This window comes from Pelophylax lessonae (genome assembly GCF_965119305.1).
Source record: "Pelophylax lessonae genome assembly, chromosome: 4".
Lineage (NCBI taxonomy): Eukaryota > Metazoa > Chordata > Amphibia > Anura > Ranidae > Pelophylax > Pelophylax lessonae.
In genome coordinates this window covers 475,735,756-475,760,200 of record NC_138771.1, presented here as the reverse complement: position 1 = coordinate 475,760,200, position 24,445 = coordinate 475,735,756, and the positions used below count along the sequence as shown (strand labels likewise).

The window sequence follows — 24,445 nt, the reverse complement described above, 5'->3', positions numbered from 1 at the left end:
AAAACCACAGGAATAAGTAGCTTCTTGCCACAGGGATTTGCAGCATTTTGCTTACAGTTCACACCACACATTTCTGATGCATTTGCTATGTTCCAGTACAGTTCTGTGCAGAAAGTGTGTACACCTCTCAGGTGAATAAATGGTCACATTCCAGCGTGGGTGCCTGGTCCCGGCTCGCCACCGTGGTATACAGATATATGGGAGACATTGGCTGAACTCCACCACAAAGCTTGGACGAAGTAAGATCCTTGGTTATGTCGAGCATCAACAGGATACAATAGGATTGATAGATCTGTCAGTTTATTTTTTTGCCATCTATATCCCATTGTGAAGATTTCTTCTCATTGCTTGTCCCACAGCCAAAACAGAAAGCGAGAGGAATTTCCTGCAAATTAAGGGAATCTCTTGGGGTCCCCAAGGTCACAAGAACTAGTATCTCCATTGGAAGATTTCCCCCCCATTACTTTTCTGGGGACAACCAAAAATTTGGAATTTTCTTTTACTTTCCCTTTCAATGATAATGGTAAACAGGACAAATAGAGAAGGTGCCTAATGGGAGCACAGACAGCAATAAAAACCTATAGGTATTATACTCTATTGCCTCCCTGTCCAAAACTAAAAAAAAAAGTTTTGCCTTTATATATACTTTACCCCTTGGCGCCAGCGCCCGACTGCCCTTTAAGGGATTTAGAAACGCTGGGAGGCTGGGCGGGGCTTATGGTCATGTGAATGCAGTGATTGGCTGTTAGATGAACGGAAAACTCCCAATCACAAGCAGCGATCAAGAGCTTTCCATTAGCCGCCGGTCACTATGCCCGAAGCACGCAGGAAGCATGCTATTGGCACAGTTCTTTTGGTGCTATTGCACGCAAATATGCGGCGACTCAGCACCAAGGCCTGCCCGCTGAGAGGCCGCATATTTGTGTGTACTCGGCGCCAACAGATTAATACTACTTTAACCAACTAAATACTTACCATGACCTCTATGGTTAACACCTGACCAAAATCATAACACTGATGGTAACCCATGCAGAGCTGCATTTATTTTCTTCTGCGCCTACAGTACCAGACTGTATTCTGTATTGTCTAAAGTTCCAAAAACGAGGTTCTGTTGCTGAAATAACTAATTCGTAGTTCTTGAATGCAATAGCTCTTTAACTCAATTGAAAAAAAAAAAAAATGGCGTAGGCAGGTGTGTGAACAACCAGAATCATGCTTCTTACCAACATAAAAGCCTTATTAGTTGAGGTTGTCTTGCTGTTTGGGTTAACTGTTAACATGAAACCATGAATCCTACATTGAAATCAGAACTTTTATCTTTAAAAGAGGACCTGTACTGTGGAAGCTGTGGACAATAAAGGCAAGCAGAGGATAAGGGACTTGCCACCAGTATTACCTGTATGCTCCCTTAAGTTGCTATTTCCCCAATACGGACTTACCATGCTTTGATTCACATGGTGTTTATCTTGGTAAAGAAGAACTTTACTTTCTCATGTTAGAGCTGCTCTCTGATGACTGGTGGACAGATGATTGGTGAGAGAATGATCAAGAAGCAGTAGGAGGGGTTAAAGCACAGATCCACAGAATGGATGGAGAAGCAGGGCGATCCTTGCTCTGCAGATCCTATGGTACAGCTTCCTCTCTGGCATGGACAACAGTTAGAAGGACAGTAGTGACATCACTAAAACTCACTCCAAATCTCAGGAGACTAGCAGTCAGGCAGCAGTGCCTTAGATTTTACACTGCAGATATACAGCTACGTAACAACTAGGAAGTGTTCTCCTGTTTTTCAGGAAGAACGCAAAATGTAACGTATATTAGAACCCTACACGGCACTATGGAGTGACCCCTTAACTCAAAACAAATGAATGTGCAATCCGTGTAATAAATTATCTCGCCATCAAGTGCTGCAAAAAAAATCAAAGACAAAAATGGACAACTTTCAGATTACGGTTTAGGCAATTAGCATTTCTAGATGCTCCCTATAAGATAGCAAAGTATCTTTGATTTCAGGTCTGCTTTAATATCAAAAAGTTCCAGGAAGGGTTTAGATAAATCTACAGGTAAACCGGAAAATCTCTTTAAATAAAGTAACAAAATCTGCCTTGAAATATTAGATACTGGCTGGAAATGCATGCACCTTCAACTATTCTCCGAAGCAGGGTGGGCCAGGGAGTGTTGGCCAGCATAGTTGAAGATGCCTACAAAAATATCAATGATCCCCAATATGACTGTAAGATGCTGGATTGGGTGCATGCCGTGTAACTCCTAGAGGAATCTTTGAAAACTGCGAACAGTGTAATAAATGATGGCTGCTTTGAAAAACAGATTTAATGTGACAAATTGCTTTGCATTTAAGGCTGGACTGGAACACACTGCAAAGCAAAAGGGATTATCTAGGTCCAGCGAGTTCCTTTTAGTTTGGATCGGGGAAGTGTTGCCAAATGACTGGAATTGTCATGCCGACCATTTTTTTTTTTCATAGTACTTAGTAAAAGCTGCTGGCTGTATTTAGGAGTGCCCCAGCAGCACTTCAATTTATAGAGCAGCAGAGAGCAGATGACACGCCAAATAGAGACACAGATAAATATAGACGTGTGTTCATTTTGTTATGTGCTGATATATATTCACGTCACAGGGTTAGGCTGTTTACAACACTTGTGCCTTAAAGAAACATATAGTGGATGGGTTTGGGAACTAATGCTTAACGTGAACATGTGGAAACGCACTAAATTAAAAAAGAGCAGTGCAAGCAAGCCCTGTGAACAGATTTCTTTGTGGTTCATACATGGAGCATCATCGATCAGGGCATCAGCCCCAAACTCAGTTCAGAATTTAGGGCTCTGCCACACAACCGGGCTGTCCCACAGTCCAATAACCAGGGGTACAGCAATCAAAAACAGCACGTTCACTGAAATGTTGGACATCTGGAAGACATGGTGGGGCTTTTACTGGGCCTATGAGGACTGTGCAGCAAAAATGAAAGGCCTGTTGAGGGCACAAGAAACCACGTGCAGGCATTTGCTGAAACGTTTTAGGAACTTCTCTCTGGAAATGGTGTTATGCCTTGTACACACGTTCAGATAATGGGACGAAAAATATCGCTTTAGACTTGATCGCACGATAATCTGATCGTTAGTACACAGCTTTCGACAGCCGATCACGACATTTCGTCCAACAAAATCCGAAGGGACAAACATGAAAACTTTTGTTGTACGATAGCCTAGTGAACGACAATTGTTTAATCAGTACAGTATGCGTCGCTAAAAATCGATAGACAAAGACCGTGCATGATCAGAAATCCAAAAATAACCTGGAAAAGCCTGGCTGCCATTGTTTTTGTTTTGCACCATCCGATACGTAGCTAAGCAACCAGGAAGCTTTTCCAGAATCGTATGAACAAAAAAATCCTACATTTAGTACACATTGTTGAATTCGATATTAGTATCATGCAACAAAATGCGAACGATAAGTCGTCCGATTATCTGAACGTGTGTACTAGGCATTAGTATCTACACCTAATTTCCATAACAAGGTAATGTAAAAGCTCAACCCCAGACATCAAATAAAAAAGACATTTAGCAAACACTGCTATTATGCTAATATCAAAGTCCAATCAATTTAACTTAATTTTTAGGTGTACAGTGGATATAAAAAGTCTACACACCCCTGTTAAAATAGCAGGTTTCTGGGATGTAAAAGATAAAGATAAATAATTTCAGAAGTTTTTCCATTTTTAATGTGACCTATAAACTGTACAACTCAGTTGAACAACAAACTGAAATCTTTTAGGTGAAGAAAAGTAAAAATAAAAAAACTAAAATAATATGGGTGCATAAGTGTGCACACTCTTAAAGCGGTAGTATACCGCTTTTTTACACTGTTACCTACAGGTAAGCCTATAATAAGGCTTACCTGTAGGTACAATTAATATCTCCTAAACCGGCACGGTTTAGGAGATATTTGCAGTGCATGCAGCCGCTCACGCGAGCGGCGCATGCGCTCTGAAGGTCCGGGGGGACCTTCAGTTTTGCGTGCAGGGAGCTTCCCGGAAAATCACTCCCGCGCGCACGCACGGGAGTGACCTAATCGTAGGGCTGGGCGATTTTGCCTAAAAAAAAAAAATCTTCGATTTTTAAATAAAAATTCGAGTTTCGATTCGATTTTCGATTTTTTTTCCAATGCACTTAAAAAATGACTGCAGACATCAGATATAGTGTCAAAAGTGCAACTTTATTGCTATTTTAACTTCTCAAGAGTTAAAATGCATAGAATCCCAAAACAAAAAGTAAACGAGGCTCTGTCATTCAACAATTTCAAGCTTTAACCCAGGTTTAAGCAAAACTAAAGTGCAACAACTTCACAGTAGCTTAAATTTTCTGTTCAAGAAATCAGATAATTACAAATTTTGTAACATATAACATTACAATTAAAAAAATAAACTCTTCTCAGTGTGAACTGTGAATATAAAAAATGAAACATGCCTGTGGCAGACATATAGCCTGCTCAAAGAGTGAACAAATGTAAACTAAGTTTTATCTATAACAACAAAACACGTGCTTGTTAGATCTCTGAAACATTGTGCATGTTCATTCTAAACATTTTTTGCAAGAAAGAGGAGCCTGTCCACAACCTCTGGCTTTAGGCAGGCCCGGTTGCAGGTAACTATTCCCCCACCCACACTAAATACCCTCTCTGAAGGGGCACTAGTGGCTGGAATAGAAAGATATTTTTTAGCCAGTAAGCTTAGCCTTGGAAAGTTGGGCTGATGCAGCTTCCACCATTCAAGAGAATCTGTGTCTGGCTCTATGTCTGGAATAAGGAAATACGTTTCAAGCTCAGTCTCAATTTTAGTTTTCTCAGATTGTGGGTGTGGCGTGGTGGATGGTGCACTGTTTTTTAAGAAGGCACCCAGAGTCATTTTCTTTTTTGGTGGCAATGGTGGTGGGGTGTTCTTCTCTTGAACAGCTGAGGGACCAGCTTCCTCTGTGGTAGAGTTGCAGAGAGCAGAGATCTCAGACACCGTTTTTTTTTGACAACTTCCAGTTTGCTAGCATCAATGTAGGTTGTACGGAACCTCGGGTCTAAAAGTGTGGCCATGTCCAAAAGTTCCTCTTTCTCCAAATCAGAGTATTTACTTTCGAGGTAACGCATGATGTCAGCTTTGATTGTTTTTGTTAGCTCCAAATCTTCCTCCTCTGGCAGGAGGAGACTTTTTTTTAAACAAATGCAGCACTGGTTTGATGCATGACACACTGACATATGATTCCCCTGACAGTGCATCAGTGAAGTCCTGGAAAGGTTTCACTGCTTTGTTGGTGGCTTCTAATACTTCCAAATCTTGCCACGTGGGAACAAGATGACGCGTTTTCTTGTCCGCACCCAGGACACGAGTTATTGCCTTCTCTTGCTCAAGAAAGCGCTCAATCATCTTTTGACGAGACCCCCAACGTGTTGGGGATTCTGAGATCAAAAGATGCTGGGGAAGTCCAAGCTCAGCCTGCAACTCTGTCATGTCTCGCCTTTTTTTCCAGCTGTAGGAGAAGGCTGATACAGCTTTTTTGCAGACCCCTATGGCCCGATCGATCCTTGGATCCTTTACACCATTCTCTGTAATAAATGTGAAAAGATATTTAGTATATTTTATGTTCTGGCAATTAAATTATGAGCAAACAGTACTTTACAATGTGCAAGTATGTGCACCTATTTATTCTTACACCAACTCTTACCTATAGCATTGTGGAGTCTGTGGCCAAAACACTGCAAGCTGGGCCAGTTGTTGTCTTTAAGGGCTTTTATTATGATGTTGGTGCCACTATCAGTTGTCATGCAGACGAGTTGTTCCTCCGAAAGTCCCCAGGAGCGGAGAGCATCTTTTAAGCCATGGGCAATTATGTCACCAGTGTGGTTGTCGGGGAAATAGTCCAACTAGTGTTGATGTAGTGATCCGTCAGACTCAGATATGGCTGCATCGTCCGGCTGGACCACAGGTCCGTTGTGGCTGAGAAAAACTGCATCTCCTCCAGCTCACTGCGGATCTTTTCCCGAGTTGTATTGTACAGGTGAGGCAGCGCTACATCGGCGAAATACTTGCGACTGGGGACAACGTACCTCGCATCGAATACTTTCATGATGTGATTAAAGCCTTGCTTTTCGACAGAATAAATTGGCAGCATGTCTGTGGCAATATAAAACGTGATCGCCTCTGTAATCGCTTTCCATCGCGCTCCGTTCTTATCATAAGGCACACAGTTTGTAAAGCTGTCAGGAAGTGTAGTTTGCTTTTTTTTTTAGCAGCAATAGTAGCCTTAGTAGGTGTGCTAGAGGAGCCGTTTTCGCTACGGAGCCGGCTGAACTTCTCCCATTCTTTGCGATGTTTATTCCTCAGGTGCTGGAAAAGATTTGTTGTACTGCTGCTTCCAGTAGCAACAGCCTTGAAACATATTTTGCAGCAAGGCTTCGTCTATGTATTGTCTGCTGCATCAAAACCAAACCAGTTCCAAATTACAGAATTACCTGTGCCTTTCTTTGGAAGTAGTTCTCTGCTAGTGCTAGTAGTACTACACGCTGCCATGTTGTTAATTTTTTGACTGTGTTGTTCTTTTAATAGACATTAGACAGTAAAAGAAGACGTGGGGGCTGGCTCATATCGCGCTGAGCGGGGAGGGAGGAGAGCTCACTGTGTGGAGGGAGGACTGAGGAGAAGGAGAAGCGCTGTACATGTGTGTCTGATGGACCACCGCCGCGCCTGGATGTGACGTCAGCTGCGGGCGGTGCGTCTGTACAGGGGCTGCGCTGTGATAGGTACAGAGAACTCCCCAGTAACCGGCCACCGCCAGGCCTGGATGTGATGTCAGCTGCCGGGAGAGGAAGTGGGCGGTGCGTCTGTACAGGGGCTGTGATAGGATAGGTACCTATCCTATCACAGCCCCTGTACAGACGCACCGCCCGCTTCCTCTCCCAGCAGCTGACGTCACATCCAGGGCTGGCGGTGGCCGGTTACTGGGGAGTTCTCTGTACCTATCCCAGCGCAGCCCCTGTACAGATGCACCGCCCGCAGCTGATGTCACATCCAGGCGCGGCGGTGGTCCGTTACTGGGGAGTTCGGTTCCTGTGCGGCGGACTAGGAGCTGGCTGGAGCCCAGGGTGTGTGTACTGTCAGTTACGCGGGGGCTGGCTGCACAAGGCAGAAAAAGGCGGAAAAAACAATTCAGAAAACAAAATCAGCTGCCAGGAGAGGAAGCGGGCGGTGCGCCTGTACAGGGGTTGTGATAGGATAGGTGCGTGTGCGATGCGGGAACAGGCTGCGGGTTCGCAGCCTTCCCGCATCTCATAAATGTGAACCGAGGCTTAAGCACAAAATCACCAATATAGTGCAATAAATAGTGGGGTCACCCCCCACACACCAAAGGTTAGCGCAGTTACTCACTCTACCTATATTGCATAAAGATGCATTTTTGATAATCTTGTGTGTTTCATGATCCTTCTCCCAATTGGCCTAGAAAGCGCCATCTTTTCTGTCCTTGTTTTGTTACAGATAACAGTTAATATTTTCCTACATAACCAAAGCTGGCCATACATTGTTCTATGGATTCCTCCATTAAACACAAATGGGGGGAATTTTGATTGGTCTATGACCAGATTAACATCTGTCCGCCCGCCTAAGGGGCTCAGGCTCTCAATGCCCCACAGAGGAGATATCAACTGAGCTTTTCCAGTCACTTACAGTGGATGTCAGGTGTATGATGTCAATTTAGACTTATATGAAGGCATATAAGATCATCTGTTTTCTGAACAGGGTGAAAGCAGCTATCCTGTGCTGCCCATCGGGCAAACGCTTATTATTGTGGCAAAGGATGGAAGATATGTCTCTACTTCAGTCCATGGCAGAGCAATGTGATTTGCCGCAGTTTTAAATGAATAGAGACAGCCATACATGTGGAAAAATGGGATTTACGACTTACCGTAAAATCCATTTTTTTGATGATCATTGACGGACACAGCTCCTGATCTTAACCATTGAGTTATACTGCCCCCTACAGGTGTAGAACACTAGGCAGAAAAAAAATGCGGCTACGCCTATGGGCAGTTCCAGGGGGTATACTCCCTCTCTCTGCTATAGGTACTCAGTTTTGTTACAAGCAGTGTGAGAAGAATTACAACTCCACAGAGGGGCGGGTGATGTGTCCGTCAATGAACATAAGAGAAATGGATTTTACGTTAAGTCAAAAATTCAATTTTCTCTTTCGTTAATTGACGGACACAGCTCCTGATCTTCTTAACCATTAGGACGTCCCAAAGCAGTGTTAAACGTAATGGGGTGAAAAAAAAAAAAAAAAAAAACGTAATGGGGTGGGAACAGCAAAAAATTCCCAAGGCTACACAGTAGCCACCCAGGCAACAGGAGCTCAACCAAAAACACTGGAGCCCGCCTGAAAAGAAAAAAAAACCCTCAAAGAGGACCAGGTAACAACCTTGTGTCCAAAAGTAGCATCTGCAGACGCCGGATGACGGAAGAACCAGGAGGCACTGAGCGCCCGAGTAGAGTGTGCCTTGACAGGGAAAGGAGGGAATAGGCCTGAATCACTGTTTGTCTGATCCATCTGGATCTCCCAAAGATTCTCAAAGGGACGCTTCTGGAGGACCGAAAGCACCAAATTGAGGTCCCAAGGCGGCAACGGAGATCGCACTGGAGGAACCAAATGTTGAACACCCTGAAGAAAGGTACGCACCAGGAAATGTGTGGCTAAGGGTCATTGAAAGAAGCCCGCCAAAGTCCACACCTGTAGGGGGCAGTATAACCCAACAGTTAAGAAGATCAGGAGCTGTGTCTGTCAATGAACGAATTCTCCCTGTTTAATACTACTTTGCTCCGTCTGCCATTATTATAATCCTCTAAAAGAGCAGAAACTCCAAGCAATACTTGAAATTGGGAGCATGGCTTGGTTGGTTAATCAACCTTAGAATCATGCCCATACCCTAGTTATGTGTTCAATTTCAAATGAAATGATAGGATAAAGGTTTACAATTAATAATGAATCAGTAAATAAACTACTTCACCTTCAGGTTTCTCAATTAGAAAACTGCAGCAGGTATGCAATATATACAGATGGGCAAATCCTGGTACTCAAGAAACGATTTCAGGTCAAGTAACAGTTATACAGGGACAATGAAATTTGATATTTCCATAAGTGAAGGTCGATCGTGACCTACCAAACTATCCATCCTGCAATAATGTTTACACAACTACACTTGTCAATATTCCATGGAATGCAATTTCTTCATATCTATGTACAAATATAATCTATAATTACTATGCATAGGATAGTGTACCTTTGACCATGTAAAGTTTGATCCATCAAGGAGCATGAAAAACTCACCACCTGCTGCATGATACACTCATCACCTGCATGATACACTCTGCTCAAAGGGCTGGTTCACACCAGCCGCGTTAAAAAGCGCTGTTGCTTAATGCAGTCCCAACACAAGAACAAAGGCATGTTTCCTATTTAATATGGCTTTAGTTAACACTAACTTATTGCCTTGGTGTGCACAAAAAATAAAAAAATAAAAAAAACAGCATTTAATTTTTGCACAGTGCAGCACATAAAATAACATAGAAGGGAAAAAATGGAAGCACTGCAATGAAATTTAACAGTGGTTTGTGCAAAATAATGCATGGTGTGAACTAGTCTAAGGCTGGCCACAGATGGATTAAAATTTGGCAGGTTCAGCTGGAACTGGCCAAAATTTGATCCATCTATGGGCAGGCTGGTTGTACTGAAGTCGATCCATTGATCAACTTTAGTACAACCAGCCGTTGGACTTTTTTTTGTGTAATCACTGCCAGTTGCTATATTCACAAGCAGTGATCATTGTATTAAAATGGCGGGGAAACTTCCCTTTCAGAATACAATAGTGCAGCGGGAGGGGTATGCTATAAATGCCATGACACAAAACATGAAGCCCACACTACCCCCACCAACCTTGCTGATGTTTAGCCTTCTGGTTTCTCTCAGCTCTGGCATACAGGACAACTTGCTGAACAACATCCAGCTGCTCCTGCAGCTGTGGGAAATGGAAGTCAGTGCATTCCTGGCAGACTGTGGCAAAATCTGGACACAATAAAGGAAAAGAAAATTCCAGATAAATCACTTTGGGTATATAAGGATTTTTAACAAAATATAGACAACCACTTTTTAAAACTAAAGCAGGCTGTCAATAATGAGACAATCAGGCTTCAACCATTGGTTTGCAGGGGTAGCCAAAAAAATATGTAGGGCACCATTGCTGACCCAACACTTGCCAAGAGTCCTGACTGAAATAAGACCATCTACTATGCATGCTTGTTCTAGGTTAGCGTTTTAATACTGAATACAGAAACCGCCATGTAGTCAGTATTTTTTTGAGCAGCTTACTGATGGCTGTATTCTGCTTATACAGCTTTCCTAAAAATGTAAAATATACAGTATGGATGCCTCATATCTGTATGGCAGGCAGCTACAGATCTTTCAGTGTTACAAGGGATTTCACCTTGGAGATATTTCCTCGGTTGCCACTCTTCTGTTTACAAGAAAGGAAGAGAAGTGATTTCTCCCCAATGCGACACAAAACACAAAAAAAAAAAAACCAGTAGAGATGGGCCGAATACCTCCCTGTTCAGTTTGCAGCAGAACTCCCGAACAGGCCCCAGACAGTGAACCCCATAGGAGCTGAACAGGATAAATCTAAAGTGCCCATTTTGAAGGCTTATATGCAAGTAATTGGCCATGAAAGGGGTATGGGGGGTCTGAATACTGCCCTGGGGGACATAAATCAATAAAAAAAACAATAGCTTTTTCAGGAGCAGTGATTTTAATTATGCTAAAGCTGGCCAAACATGTTCAATTGTCCTGTACAATTTTCCTTTAGATTTACCAAACACCATATCATATGAGGTCCAAACTAAACTTTTAATTGTTTCCAATTAGGCAGGTCCTTGCACTACACAGTTTAAGGTAAATCTAAAGGAAAAGTGTATAAGAACATTAAACATGTATGGCCAGCCTTAAAGTGCAACAATAAAAATTCCTTTAAGTTTAGTACCTGGAGGGTTACATGTACCTTTAAAGTGAAGCAGCTATAGCATGCATAAAACATGCTACAGCATAAATGACATTTCTAAAGAAAAAAAAAAAACCGAGTCAAATCCCACTTAAAATGGCTTGCGGTTACTATTGCCGGCACCCAGCTATTGAAAAACTAAAGAGAAAAAAAAAAAAACGGCTTGGGGGTCCCTCTCCACCAGTCCTTTGGGCCTGGTATGAATTTGGACCCCATGCCAAAAAAAAAAAAAAAAAAAAAACCAACATGGCCCCCCCAAAATTTATACCAGACCCTTATCCGGGTATGCAGCCTGTCAGGTCAGGAACGGAAGAGGGGGGGGGGGGACAAGTGGGCGGCCCCCCTCTCCTGAACCATACCAGGCCACATGCCCTCAACAAGGGGGGTTGGAGCTTTGGGGCAGGGGGGGCCCAATGTTGATGGGGACGAGGGCCTTTTCCTGACAACCCTGGGCTGTGGTTGTCGGGGTCTGCAGGGGGGGGGGGCTTATCGGAATCTGGAAGCCCCCATTAACAACTGGGCCCCCAGATCCTGGCCCCCCTTATATGAGCTATGCATCAGGTACATGGTACTCCTACCCATTCTCCAAAAAAGTGTCAAAAAGTAATAAACAGTTTTTGACAAATCCTTTATTAAAAAAAAAAAAAAAAAAAGTGTCTCCCGTCATAAATCCATTTTATGCGGAAAAATAAAAAAAATGAAACACACTTTGCCTCCTGGGAGGCCATCTGCCAAATGCTTGCTCTGCGCTTTGAAATGTCTTATATAGGTAAGCGGCAGGGCCATCTAGCTACGTCATCTTGGAGGCGAGCGCGTTTTTCATTTTTTGGGTTGGTGGGTGGCGTAACTCATGATGGATTTATATCGAGGGGACACATTTTTTTTTATTTTTTAATAAAAGATTTGTCAAAAACTGTCTCTTGAGTTTATTATTTTTTGACACTATTTTGGTGAATGGGTAGGGGTACTATGTACAGCACCTCGCAGCAGCTATGACAGAACCTCGCAGCAACTCTAAGCGTATTATTTGCAGCAGTGAGATGAGCGCTTAGCACACCTAGAAGTGGTCACACACTGAAGAACACCAGCACTTAAAGAGGTGGTGGAAAGGATACAGGATTGTTTATTGGGACACTACCACATATTTAACACTGAAGCACTTTTGAATAGTTGATTTATTTATTTATTTTTGGAAGATTATATGGACTTTTTTCAGCTCACAATTTGTTAAATCGATATATATGTGATCAGCACTGACACTTTGATATATTTGCACAATTTATTATCAAATGACTATACCTTTATGTACTGTACAATTTATATCTACCTCACATGATAGCACAGCGTTGAGAGAATCTAAGCACATATTATATGCACCTTATCTGAATATATTTATTAATTATATGCACTTTATAATTTTATTTACATTTATTATTGCACTTTAGTCACTGTGCACCTATATTAATAATTTAATTTGTTTACTCTAATTGCACCATAGTCTCTGTGCACCTTGGATTATTGTTTATTACTTCATTGATTATTTAGGTGTATTTATTATCCAGTTTTACACTAATGATATTGGTCCATAATATTGATCACATTTTTTGAATAATTTCTCAACTCAGCTAATAATTTAGAGTGTATTGTTCAATATATCCTTGAAGCGCAGTATCCCCCCCCCCCTAAATACTTAATTGACCACTGGCCAAAGGTTACAGTATCTATACGAGCAGCATCAGGGATAAATATTGGGAGTTTTGATTCTCCAAGACAGCGCAGGAACCACACCATAATAAAGTTGAAGATAGTTAAAACATATCTAAACCCAGAGACATTTTACCAGTACCTAAATGTGGTGGCAGCATTAGTTTCCTTTTTTAAATGTTTTTTTCCTTCTCTTTTCACCTGCTGATCCTGACAGTAATAAACAGCCTATCCTAGAGTGACAACGCTCACTTACTATATATATATATATATATATATATATATATATATATATATATATATATATATCTCTGGTGGAGTGTTGTCACCTTAGGCTGTCCTCCTGGCTTGGATTACAAACACCTCCCTAGCTCATCATCACCATTACATAGAGGGGGGTTGCTTTGTAGTTTACAGAAGAAAGCTGGGAAGGCTGATAAGATTGATATTTTTGTTCAACAGGTTTTTTTTTTATGTACTTCCAGAAAATGCTTTAACCACTTAAGCCCCGGAGGATTTGGCTGCTAAAGGACCAGGGGTTTTTTTGCGATTTTTTACTGCGTGACTTTAACGGACAATTGCGCGGTCGTGCGACGCTGTACCTAAACGAATTTGACGTCCTTTTTTTCCCACAAACAGAGCTTTCTTTTGGTGGTATTTGATCACCTGTGCTATTTTTTGATCACGCGCTATAAACAAAAAAAGAGCGTAAATTTTGCAAAAATAACAATATTTTTCACATTTTTTTATATGAAATTCCCCAAAAAAAAAAGTAAAAATCAAAATTTAACATTTTTCGGCCAATTTGTTTTATGCTACCTATGTTTGGTAAAAAAAATCGCAAAAAGCGTATTTTGATTGGTTTGCGCAAAAGTTATCGCGTTTACTAACAAAGAGAAAGATTTTTGTCATTTTTGGTGTTTTTTTTTTTAACGCGTAATGGCGGCGATCTGCGATTTTTTTTTCGGTACTGCGACATTGCGGCGGACAGATCGGACCCTTGACTGACATTTTTGACACTTTTGGGGTTACCAGTGACATTACTGCAGTAATCAGTGCTATACATATGCACTGTTACTGCAAAAATGACACTGGCAGGGAAGGGGTTAACTTTATTGGACAGGGAGGGGTTAAGTGTGTCCTAGGGGCGTGCTTTCTACTGTGTAGGGACATTGCTATTGGTGTAAAAGCAAAGATCAACCGTTCTACATAGTAGAACGGTCAGATCTTTACTTTTACACAGGGAGAACTGACAGGCAGCTTGTTTACACAAGCTGCTCTGTCTTTCTCCCTTCACAGGAGCGATCGCAGTGTGACTGGCGGACATCGAGTCCGCCGGTCACACGCACTGACTTGCCTGTGAACGAGCCGCGGCGGGCGCGCGCCTCGGCGGGCGCGCGCCCGCTCGCTATAGGCTCGCAAGTCAGTGACAGGCGAGTGACGTACCGATACGTCACTCTGCCTGGCCGGGGCTGACCGCCGCAGTATATAGTCGTGCGGCGGTCGGCAACCGGTTAAACCTGAAAAAAAAGAAAACGAATGCAGCCACATTTAAGGGCTGTTAGGGTGCAATATTATTCATTTTGATCTTGAATTCAGATATTCTTTAACCTTACTGCTAGGATTACCTCTTTTGATGCCACTGTAAGAATTAATACGGTTATCCACCAGCAAGACTAGACCACACAACGATGCTGAATACAAGGAGAGTGCGGTCTGCAGCCTGTGCAGTTTAACTCCGCTCCGATGATTGCGCTTATGTCTGCAGAAATCTAACATGTCCGCTCTCAGCAGCCTCAAATTGTGCATGGTCTTCAGCTGAGCCCCTAAGGAAACAAAAAAACATCACACACTAAAGGGGCTGGTTCCCATCTCAGAAAATCACATTCCAGGTGTAATTTATCATATTTAAATGGGGAAATAAAAGCTGGAACCTCTCTAGTGTTACAGCACTGCGTGCTATCCTTTGCTGCTGTTCTCATAAAGCCACCCACAATTAATGCTTGTGATCTGTTAATTTGCTAGTGAAGAACTCCAGAATCCGTTTCCACCTTTGCAGTCGAATTTCGAGAAACATCCAATATTTCTGTTATTTTTTACCTTTTTAGTTGCTTCTTTGGAGCAGGTTTATACAAAAAGGACTCTATAGGCAGATTGCTCTACATCTATCCCCTAATTGCACATTGCGAACTATTCTGAAGAAAACAGATTTAAAGTGCATTAACATACTATCTACCCTCCAAGCCTTGAGATCTTTAAAGGGGTTGTAAAGTCAGAAGGTTTTTATTATCTTCATGCAATTTATGCATGAAGATAAAAAGCCTTCTGTGTGAAGCAGCCCCCCCTCATACTTACCTGAGCCCCCTCTCTATCTAGCGATGTCCACCCAGGACTCAGCTGTCCGGGACTCTCTCTCCTGATTGGCTGAGACACAGCGGCGCTGCCATTGGCTCCCACTGCTGTCAATTAAACTCAGTTAGTCAAACAAGAGAGAGAGAGAGGACAGGGCCGAACAGCAGCTCCGTGTCTGAATAGATACAGGGAGCTGCAGCTCGGTTTGGGTGCCCCCATAGCAAGCAGCTTGCTGTGGGGGCACTCAACAGGAGGGAGGGGCCAGGAGCTCCAGACAGGGACCCGAGAAGAGGAGGATCTGGGCTGCTCTGTGCAAAACCACTGCACAGAGAAGCTAAGTATGACATGTTTGTTATTTTAATAGAAAAAAAAAAAAAAAACAAGACTTTACAATTGTTTTAATAGAAAAAAACAAACAAGACTTTACAATTGTTTTAACTCTCAGTGTCCCAATTTGGCTGCAAAAGTAAAAATACACTTTAAACAAAAACACATTTATATGAGTAAAACTGGCAAATGAGCAATGACCTCTCTCTGGAGAGAGGAAGGAAGAAGTTGCATGTCTATGCTAGCATCCCAACATCTCTAGCACATGTTTTTGTTTTACTGTTGGTGCAGCAGATCACATACTTACTTTCGAGATTGCATTACTGGGTCGCAAACATTCACATCTCCAGGGTAGCAAAAGATGCCAGATTCATCTGTACGACATACACTATAATGTCAAAATTACTTAACATTACACTTACACTACGTAGCTAGAATTATGTAGATACCCCTCCAAATAATTGCGTTCAGGTGTTTTCAATGAAGAGTACTGTAAAGTGGTTGTAAAGCCAATTTTTGTTTGACTTAAAATAAAAAAGATGCTATACTAATTGGTATTGCACAGAGCGGTCCCTCACCTCTTCTGCTGTTCCCCACCGATGCTCTCTGCTCCTTCTTTCCTGCATATGCCCCAATAGCAAGCGGTGTGCTATGAACGGACACATGCGGGAGCGCTCTCAAGCCAGGCTGTGTGCACCCACAGATGCACAAAGCACAGCTCAGCCATGCCCCCCACTCCCTCCTCACAGGATTTGACTGACAGCAGCAGAAGCCAATGTAGGAATAGTTAGTAGGTTGATTCTTACCCTAATGCAGGCAATGCATTGAAGTAAAAATACCCGCTAGACTTCAGAACCATGTTATGCTAAAGCATACAAAGACATTTTAGACAACTGCACATCCAAGTTTGTGGTAACAGTTTGAGGAAAGCTCTTTTCACTTCCAGGATGACTGTATTCCTGTGTACAAAGCAAGCTCCATGAAGACATGGTTTAACCAGTGTAGCGTTGACAAACTCAAGTGTCCTGCACAGAACCCTGACCTCCTAGCTACTTTGGGGTGAATTAGAATTCTGATCCAGGTCTTCTTGTCCAACATTGGTACCTGACCTCACAAATGCTCTTTTGGCTAAATGGGCACCAATTCCAACCCCAACATCTTGTTAAAAGCCTTTTTTTAAATAGTGGAGAATTTTATCACAGCAAATGAGGAATGTGCAAGTTTATTTTATTGCCCATGCTTGAGGAATAGGCAAGTTTATTTTATTGCCCATGCTTTTGGAACTGGATGTCCCGCAAGGTAATACAGGTCTGATGGCCAGGTATCCAAAAACTTTGCCATACACTAAAGCTGCATAAGATGAGGTGCAGAGGAGAAAGAGGAGCCATTCATAAAAATGTTGAATGTATGAATTTTTCTGGATTTCAGCCACAGGCAGATAGCGGATGATAAAGACATTGCTTTGGATCCTCTTCTGCATCCAACATGGATGTGCATCCAACATGGAACATAGGAGTGTTAATTAAAAGGCCTTACCCAAGTGAATAGTAAAGCTTTCCTCCAGCTGGCCATGTTCCTCATACAAAGAGCGGCTGGACTCTGTGGATTCCTGAAGGTGGCTTTGCTGGACTTTAATTTCCTCGCTGTGGAAAAACAAATAAAAAAAAATAAACAGAAAATCTAAAAGTTTTCATCGTTTTCTTTTTTAATTGGATCAGAAATATAATAAAGTCCTACTACAATTAGGAGAAATGACCAAAACCTGCGGGCTCAACAAGAAAAACATCAATCGATCCATGCTAAATAGAGGGAATCAACTGAAATTCAAGGCGCAAATATAAGTAGCTATTCCAGTTGAAAAACGTTGTTGCAAATCCCGAAACTAATAGAGGGTTGTTTTCAGAAATATGGATTCAAAGAAAAAAAAGAAATCATACAGGAATACTATGGTAACTAAGGTATAGATGGATTTTGTACTGAATATAGTCAGGATGTCATTATGCACCTGTTTTTGTAATTTTCTCCAAAAGAGCACAGAACAAGTTCAAATACTTTGGTGTGTACTAATCTCAAACTAATATCTGTCCCAGCAGTTCAGTCATGTCAGATTTTTACAGATAGCTTCTGATAAGATGCTCTGGGGTTGATTTACTCAAACTTGAGAATGCAAAATCTGATGTAGCTGTGCATGGTAGCTTTTAAGTTCAGCTTGTTCGATTAGGTACTTGGAAGAAATGAGAGATGCGGGACTTTGTAGGTGCTTGTTAAATAGAACCATAAATCAATACCACATTCTAAGTGTATTTATGGTTTCATCATCTCATTAGGTAGGAAGCCATGCTTTCGAAACCTCTACTGGGAGAGGGGGATGTATCTTCTTTACTAGTTTAAATGTATAGTTATTTAAAATAATCATCCATATGGTTTTGGATTTGTATGTGTAGTTCTCTAATATATGTTCTTTAATCTAGAAGCTATCTACACCGTGCTTTTTTCTGAAGAAGCCTGTACGGTGAAACATGTTGAAATACAAGCGTGGAAACAGCAATAGAATCTAAAAAGCAATACTTTACATTATCGATCAATAGTGATAACTTCGATGTGCCAATGTTTTTAATTTTTCTCTGTAAAATGTAATAAATAGTAGTCAAAAAGTAGCAAGGGAATTGTTTTGGGACTTTAAGACTCGATTCACACTAGCGCGACTTGTCAGCCTGACAAGTCGCACTCCCTCGCGGTCCATTTACTGCTACAGGACCCGTTCTAATAGGAGCGACACAAGTCGCTCCGACTTAGAAAAAGGGTCCTGTACTACTTCGGGGTGACCTCGGAGCGACTTGCATAGACTTAAATTATGTGAAGTCCATGCAAGTCGCTCCGAAGTCGTGGTGCATGGGAATGCACAAGTCGCCCCCGAAGTAGTAAGGAGTCGTGTCGCCTCAGTGTGAACCGACTCTTAAGGGATGTGGTGCTTCCTAATTAATTCTCCGACAATACAAAATTTAAAACTAATAAATAGTAGTGTTTTAACTGATCTGATATATGGTTCCATTTAACAAGCACCTTCAAAGTCCCTCATCTCTTGTTTCTTTGTTCCAAGTATTTATAACAATGTGATGTTGGTGCTATCAAGCTGTTTATTGATTAATTCTGGGTTTTTCCACATAACCAACCAGAATTTGTTCGATCAAGCTTTGACTAAGAACTAGAATCTGATTGGTTTCAATGCAGATTGTGTACTCTCCAGTTGTATTAGTTTAACCCCTATGTGTCATTGCACTGCACAATACTTCCATACATTGTTCATTTACTATGCCCAACCTGATGAAGCTGTTGTTGGGATTCTTGAGGTCCTGGTGTAGCTTTATTACCCATTCCTGATACTCTTGCTTCTGGATAGTGGACAACTGCTTCAGCTCTGTAATCCACTTGTTTTCCAGAATCTAGGAAATAGAGTAAAACAAAAACACAAAAAGCATAAATTGGCTAGTTAAAAAAAATTGAATCAGATTTAAAGAAATCTTGTTCACTTTACAGGGACTATTTTATGTGAACGGCAAAATACATGTACAGTTTAACAGCATATATATTAAAGCTTAAAATGATTGTAAATGATCACCTTGTAAAACAACACATTAAGTTTAAAATAGGAATGAAAGGCAAAACATGTATAGATACAGTGCCTTGAAAAAACTGAATTTTTGTAAAATCTTACCTGTAAAATTCCTGTAAAAAGTCCTCCGACAGTCGCCGCCTCTCCATATTCGTCACTATTGGGGTTATTGACCTTTGCTCCGTAGGAGTGCTAGGCAACAGAATATATTAATATCAAAGCTTTTAGCATATCCCACCCCCAGGGGGTGGTCCCCTCAGTCAATACCTCCTCACTTCCAGCATACCAACTCAGTTTCAGTAGAATAGCAGTAGAGTACATAAATAAACCCCGGGGGTGGGGGCGGCGACTGTCGGAGGACTCAGAGAAAGGAATTTTACAGGTAAGATTTTACAAAAATTCCGTTTTCTCTTACGTCCTCCGACAGTCGCCGCCTCTCCATATTCGTCACTATTGGGGACGTCCCATAGCAGTGTAGACATGAGGGGTGGGAAAAAAACGCGCCCAAAGCAACGCAGTACCCACATCAGAAAAGGGAACCTTACCAAGGTAAGAAAACCACCGGGTAACATGAAAAAAAGCTCGCTCAACAGCAGCAACAAAACCCAGGAAACACAAGTGACCTAGGGATAAAAACATCCCAACAGCCAAGGGCCCAAAACAAGGGACCCTAAGGCACAGCCGCACAAGGAACGTTGCGGCCAAGGGAAGCATCAGCCGATGCCTGAACATCCACTTTGTAGAATTTTGAGAAAGTGTGAACTGACGACCAAGTCGCCGTCTTACACACCTGGGCCACAAAAGCCCCAAGAGGACAGGCCCAAGACGTACCCAGAGATCTGGTAGATAGCGCCTACACAGGCACAGGGGGAACTTTCCCCCCCAAAGCATAGGCCTGTACAATGGTCCGACTGATCCATTTGGCGATGGTAAAAACCGACGCCGCCACGCCCTTCCGAGGGCCCTCTGGAAGAACAAATAGAGAATCCGTCTTACGAAAGGATTTTGACGATGACAGGTAAACCCTGATCGCCCGAACAACAACCAAGGAACGCAAAGCCAACGCCTTCGGATGTTTAGGCTTCGCGCAAGGCGAAGGCAAGACAATGTGCTCATTGAGGTGAAATTCCGAAATCCTTTTCGGAAGAAAAGACGGGTCAGGTCGCAAGACCAATTTATCCAAGTGAATCACCAAATACGGAGACCTGCAGGACAAAGCTGCCAGCTCCTACACTCGGCGAGCCGAAGTGATCGCCACCAAAAAGGCGACCTTCTTGGACAACACAGACAACGAGATCTCCCTGATCTTTTCAAAAGGAGCGTGTTGCAACACGGACAGAACAAGGTTCAAGTCCCATGGAGATAAAGGCTCCCTCCTAGGAGGGACCAGATGTCGCACCCCTTGAACAAAGGTGCTACCCAATGGAGTAGACGCCACAGGGCGTTGAAAGAGAACGGCCAGCGCAGAAATCTGACCTTAAATCGTGGCCAACGCCAAACGTTGGTCCACGCCCGTTTGAAAGAAAGCCAACACTCTAGATACCGAGTATGAGCGAGGGGAATACCCCCTGGACTCACACCAGGCAAAATACGCCTTCCAAGTACGGTAGTAAACCTTCCCTGAAGGGGCCTTCCTAACGTTGATCAAAGTGCGAATGACCTCAGGGGACAGACCCCTATCCTACAGGACCTCGGTCCCAACAGCCAGGCCGCCAAATCCAGCGACTGTAAGGCAGGATGGAATATCGGCCCTGGAGACAGAAGATCTTCTCGAAGAGGCAGACGCCACGGAGCATCGACCGCCAGGTTCACGAGATCTGCGCACCAAAAAAACGGCGAGGCCAGACTGGTGCCACCAGAATCACCGTGAGTGGTTCCGAGATCAACCTGCGAAGGTACCTGGACCGCAGCTGAATCGGCGGAAAGGCATACAGCAGAAGAAACCGATGCCACGGGGCCACTAACGCGTCTGCCCGAGGATCGCGCGTCCTTGCCACGAACCTTCCCACCTTGTTGTTTAGACGAGACGCGAACAGGTCCCCATCTGATGAACCCCACTACGCGCACAACATCTGGAAGACTTCCGGGTGAAGGAACCACCCCGAGCCGCTCGGACACACCTGGTACCCCCTTGGTGGGTGACGTAGGCCACCTCAGTGGCATTGTCCGTCCGCACCCGAACGGACGGCCCTGCAGCCTGTCCGTCCAACGCAGAAGACAGAGACTGATTGCTCGCAATTCCAGAAAGCCGATCGGAAGGGAGGATTCCTCCTCCGACCAAGTACCCTGGACGGACAGAACGCCCAGAACACCACCCCAACCCGACAGGCTGGCATCCGTGGTGATCACCGTCCACGAGAAAAGACGAAAGGACTTGCCCCCCGACACTGTCGGGGACTGGAGCCACCACAGAAGATCCCTTCTGGTGCAATGGCTCAATGCGATCTGGATATCCCGGGATTGCGGTCGCCCGTCCCACCTGGACAGAACCTCCGCTTGGAGACCCCACGTGTGAAACTGGGTGAAGGGAATCGCCTCGAAAGCCGAGACCATCAATCCCAGACACCTCATGCACGTCCGGAGGGACGAGCACTGATTGTCCCTAAGGGACCTGACTTCTTCCTGAAGCGCCCTGAGCTTGTCATCCGGCAGGAAGACCTTCGCCTGAACCGAGTCCAGAACCAATCCCAGGTAGTGAAGACGAACCGACGGACACAGCGTCGACTTTGGAAAATTTATCGTCCAACCAAACTCCTGTAGAGTCCGCACCGTGACGGCCAGGTCGTTCAACAGACCCTGACTGGTCGCAGACCGCACCAGAATGCAGTCCAGATACCCCAGGACAGAGATGCCCTGGGCTCTCAACAAGGCCAGAACTGGCGCAAGCACCTTGGAGAACACCTGCGGAGCCAAAACGAGACCAAAGGGTAACGCCACCAATCAGTAATGATCCTCCGCAATGGCGAATCGAAGGTACCTCTGGTGACCCTCGAAAATGGGGATGTGAAGGTATGCATCTTGCAAATCGATGGAGGCCATGAATCCTCCCGGAACCAGGGCAGCCACCACAGATCGCAGGGATTCCATGCGAACTTGCGAACCCGCACAGCGCGGTTCAGAGCTTTCAAGTCCAGAATCGGACGAACCTTGCCCTCCATTCAGGGCACAGTGAACAGATTGGAATAGAAAACCCGAAATCTGTCCCGATGAGGCATCGGAACAACCACTCCCTGAGCCTGCAAGACCCGCTCCGCCAGGTGCAGGTCCCGCAAGCGCTCCGGAGATAGCTGAAGATACGAGGGAAAAAATCTGCTCGCCGGCCGAGAGAGAAAACTCGATCTCGTATCCGGATCGAACGATTTCCTGAACCCACCTGTCCCGAACGCGGGCCAGCCAGGGTTGAAGAAAACCGAGCAACCGTCCCCCCACCCCAGAGCTGGGTGAGGGCGCCCCTTCAGGCCGCATTGTTATGGGCAGCTGACCACGGCTACTTCTAGGAGCCTTGGCCCCAGAAGGGCTTGCCCTTGTAGTATGACCGAAAGGCACGACAGGACCCCTGAGAGGGTCTAAACGAGGTATTCATCCTACCACGAGCAGTCAGATTCGTGAGTCTGGGGCAAGAGCGTGCTCTTACCCCCGGAAATACCTTTTAACAGAGTATCCAAGGAGGGCCAAAAAAAGGCGAGAACGTGAATAGGGTAAATTGGCCAAAGTTCTACGAGAAGCTAAGACCAACATTTCAGCCAAAGCAGACGGCGAGTTAACACCGCCACGCTTTTGACGCGCGCAGCCAAAGGGACTAAGTCTAAGTCCGCATCACACAAATACATGACACCCTGATGAATTTGATCCACCAAAGCCAATGTCGTTGGCGGGACAGAATCAGCCACCAGGATGCGCCTGAGCACCCGCGTCCAATCTGCGACAGCTTTGGCCGCCATAAGGGAAGCAAAAAATAGGCTTCAGCAGTGACCCAGCAACCGTATAAGTATGGTGGGCAAGAGACTCAATTCTCCCGTCCGTAAGGTCCCGGAACACCGGGGTATCCTCCGCCGGAAGCGCAGTAGACTAATCCAAAACCGCTACCGCATGATCCACCGGAGGCGGCACACACCAACGCCCAGCAGCAGCGGGCGGAAAGGGACAACGCAGCTTGAACCTACTCGGCACCGCAAAAAGCTTCTATAAATTGCGCCATTGCTCGTCAACAGCACGCAGGAACTCCGCAGAGCAAGGAAAAACCTGCGATGTTTTGCGTTTTCTCTGCGTCCCATAGGAAGCCAGCAGAGCAGAAGGACATGGTTCATCCTCCAAATGAGGCGTTCGCTTGATAGAAGCAACCAGCCCCTCCATGATTGCAAGCTCTTCAGACGAGCCAGGGGAAGAATTATCAACCCCTTCAACCTCAGCCTCCCCCTCAGACCCCCCAAGGTCCAGAGATGATCGAGACCCTGAAAGAGGCACCCCAGCCATAGCAGTCCTGCCAGCCTTGCACCTGAGCAGCCAAATATGCCACAATAGCAGCCAGATCAGCCCCCTCGGGGGATGCAGCAGCCCCTAAGCCCCCCACTAAAGTGGAAGGAAACTTGCTATCCTGAGAATCCATGCCCCAGTGAGTCATTAGAAAAAAAGGGGTTAATGTCCCTTTAAGACCGCGGCGAAGCGTATCCCACCGCACATAAACACATACACTGACCCCACAGGGACAATGAAAAGACACTGGGTAAGGAATACAGAACAAAAGAGAGGTAAAAACCTGGAGATCACACAGGCTGCCGCTGCTACCGATCGCTGTCCAGAGCAAGGGAAGCGATGCAATAACTGCCCGCCCTACAAGCCTCATGCAAGGCTACACAAAAATGGCCGCTGAGGAATCATGTAAATGGGGAGTGAGGCTGACATGCGGTCCGATCGATCGCTGTCAAAATGGCGGCGCTTGGCGCCAAAACTCTGCGCCCTGCTGCACAGGATCGTCACTTCAGGGCACAGAGAACCAACATGTTGAGCAAAAATGGCGGACCGCCGCAGCGGTCGCCGCACAGTATGGCACACACAAGCACCGCATGTCTCACACATCCGGTCACACAGAACAGAGCAGGAGATTCCCCCCCTTCACAGCCCACAGAAAGGCAGCAGTTCCCACAGGAATCTGACAGGGAGCTCAAAACATGTGCACACACACAAACCACAGCATGTCTCACACAGCTTGTCACACAGAGCAGAGCAGGGCCCCCCCCCCCCTCACAGCCCACAGAAAGACAGCAGTTCCCATAGAAATCTGACAGGGAGCCCAAAAGCCTTCACAGACATGCAGGGTCACACAGTCCCAGACTGACACCCAATACA

At 44.5% G+C, this 24,445-nt stretch overlaps 1 protein-coding gene across 1 annotated transcript in view; it reads right to left on the bottom strand.

Annotated features, from left to right (window-relative positions):
* The window catches only part of FERRY3 (FERRY endosomal RAB5 effector complex subunit 3), a 107,486-nt gene that overhangs the window by 49,788 nt on the left and 33,253 nt on the right, over positions 1-24,445 (bottom strand). Inside the window, exons 6-9 of the mRNA XM_082256109.1 lie at positions 18,808-18,929; positions 17,023-17,129; positions 14,436-14,633; positions 9,987-10,115 (exon numbers count right to left, since the gene is read on the bottom strand). Coding sequence (XP_082112235.1) covers positions 9,987-10,115; positions 14,436-14,633; positions 17,023-17,129; positions 18,808-18,929 — 556 coding nt within the window. The remainder of the gene's footprint in view (positions 1-9,986; positions 10,116-14,435; positions 14,634-17,022; positions 17,130-18,807; positions 18,930-24,445) is intronic.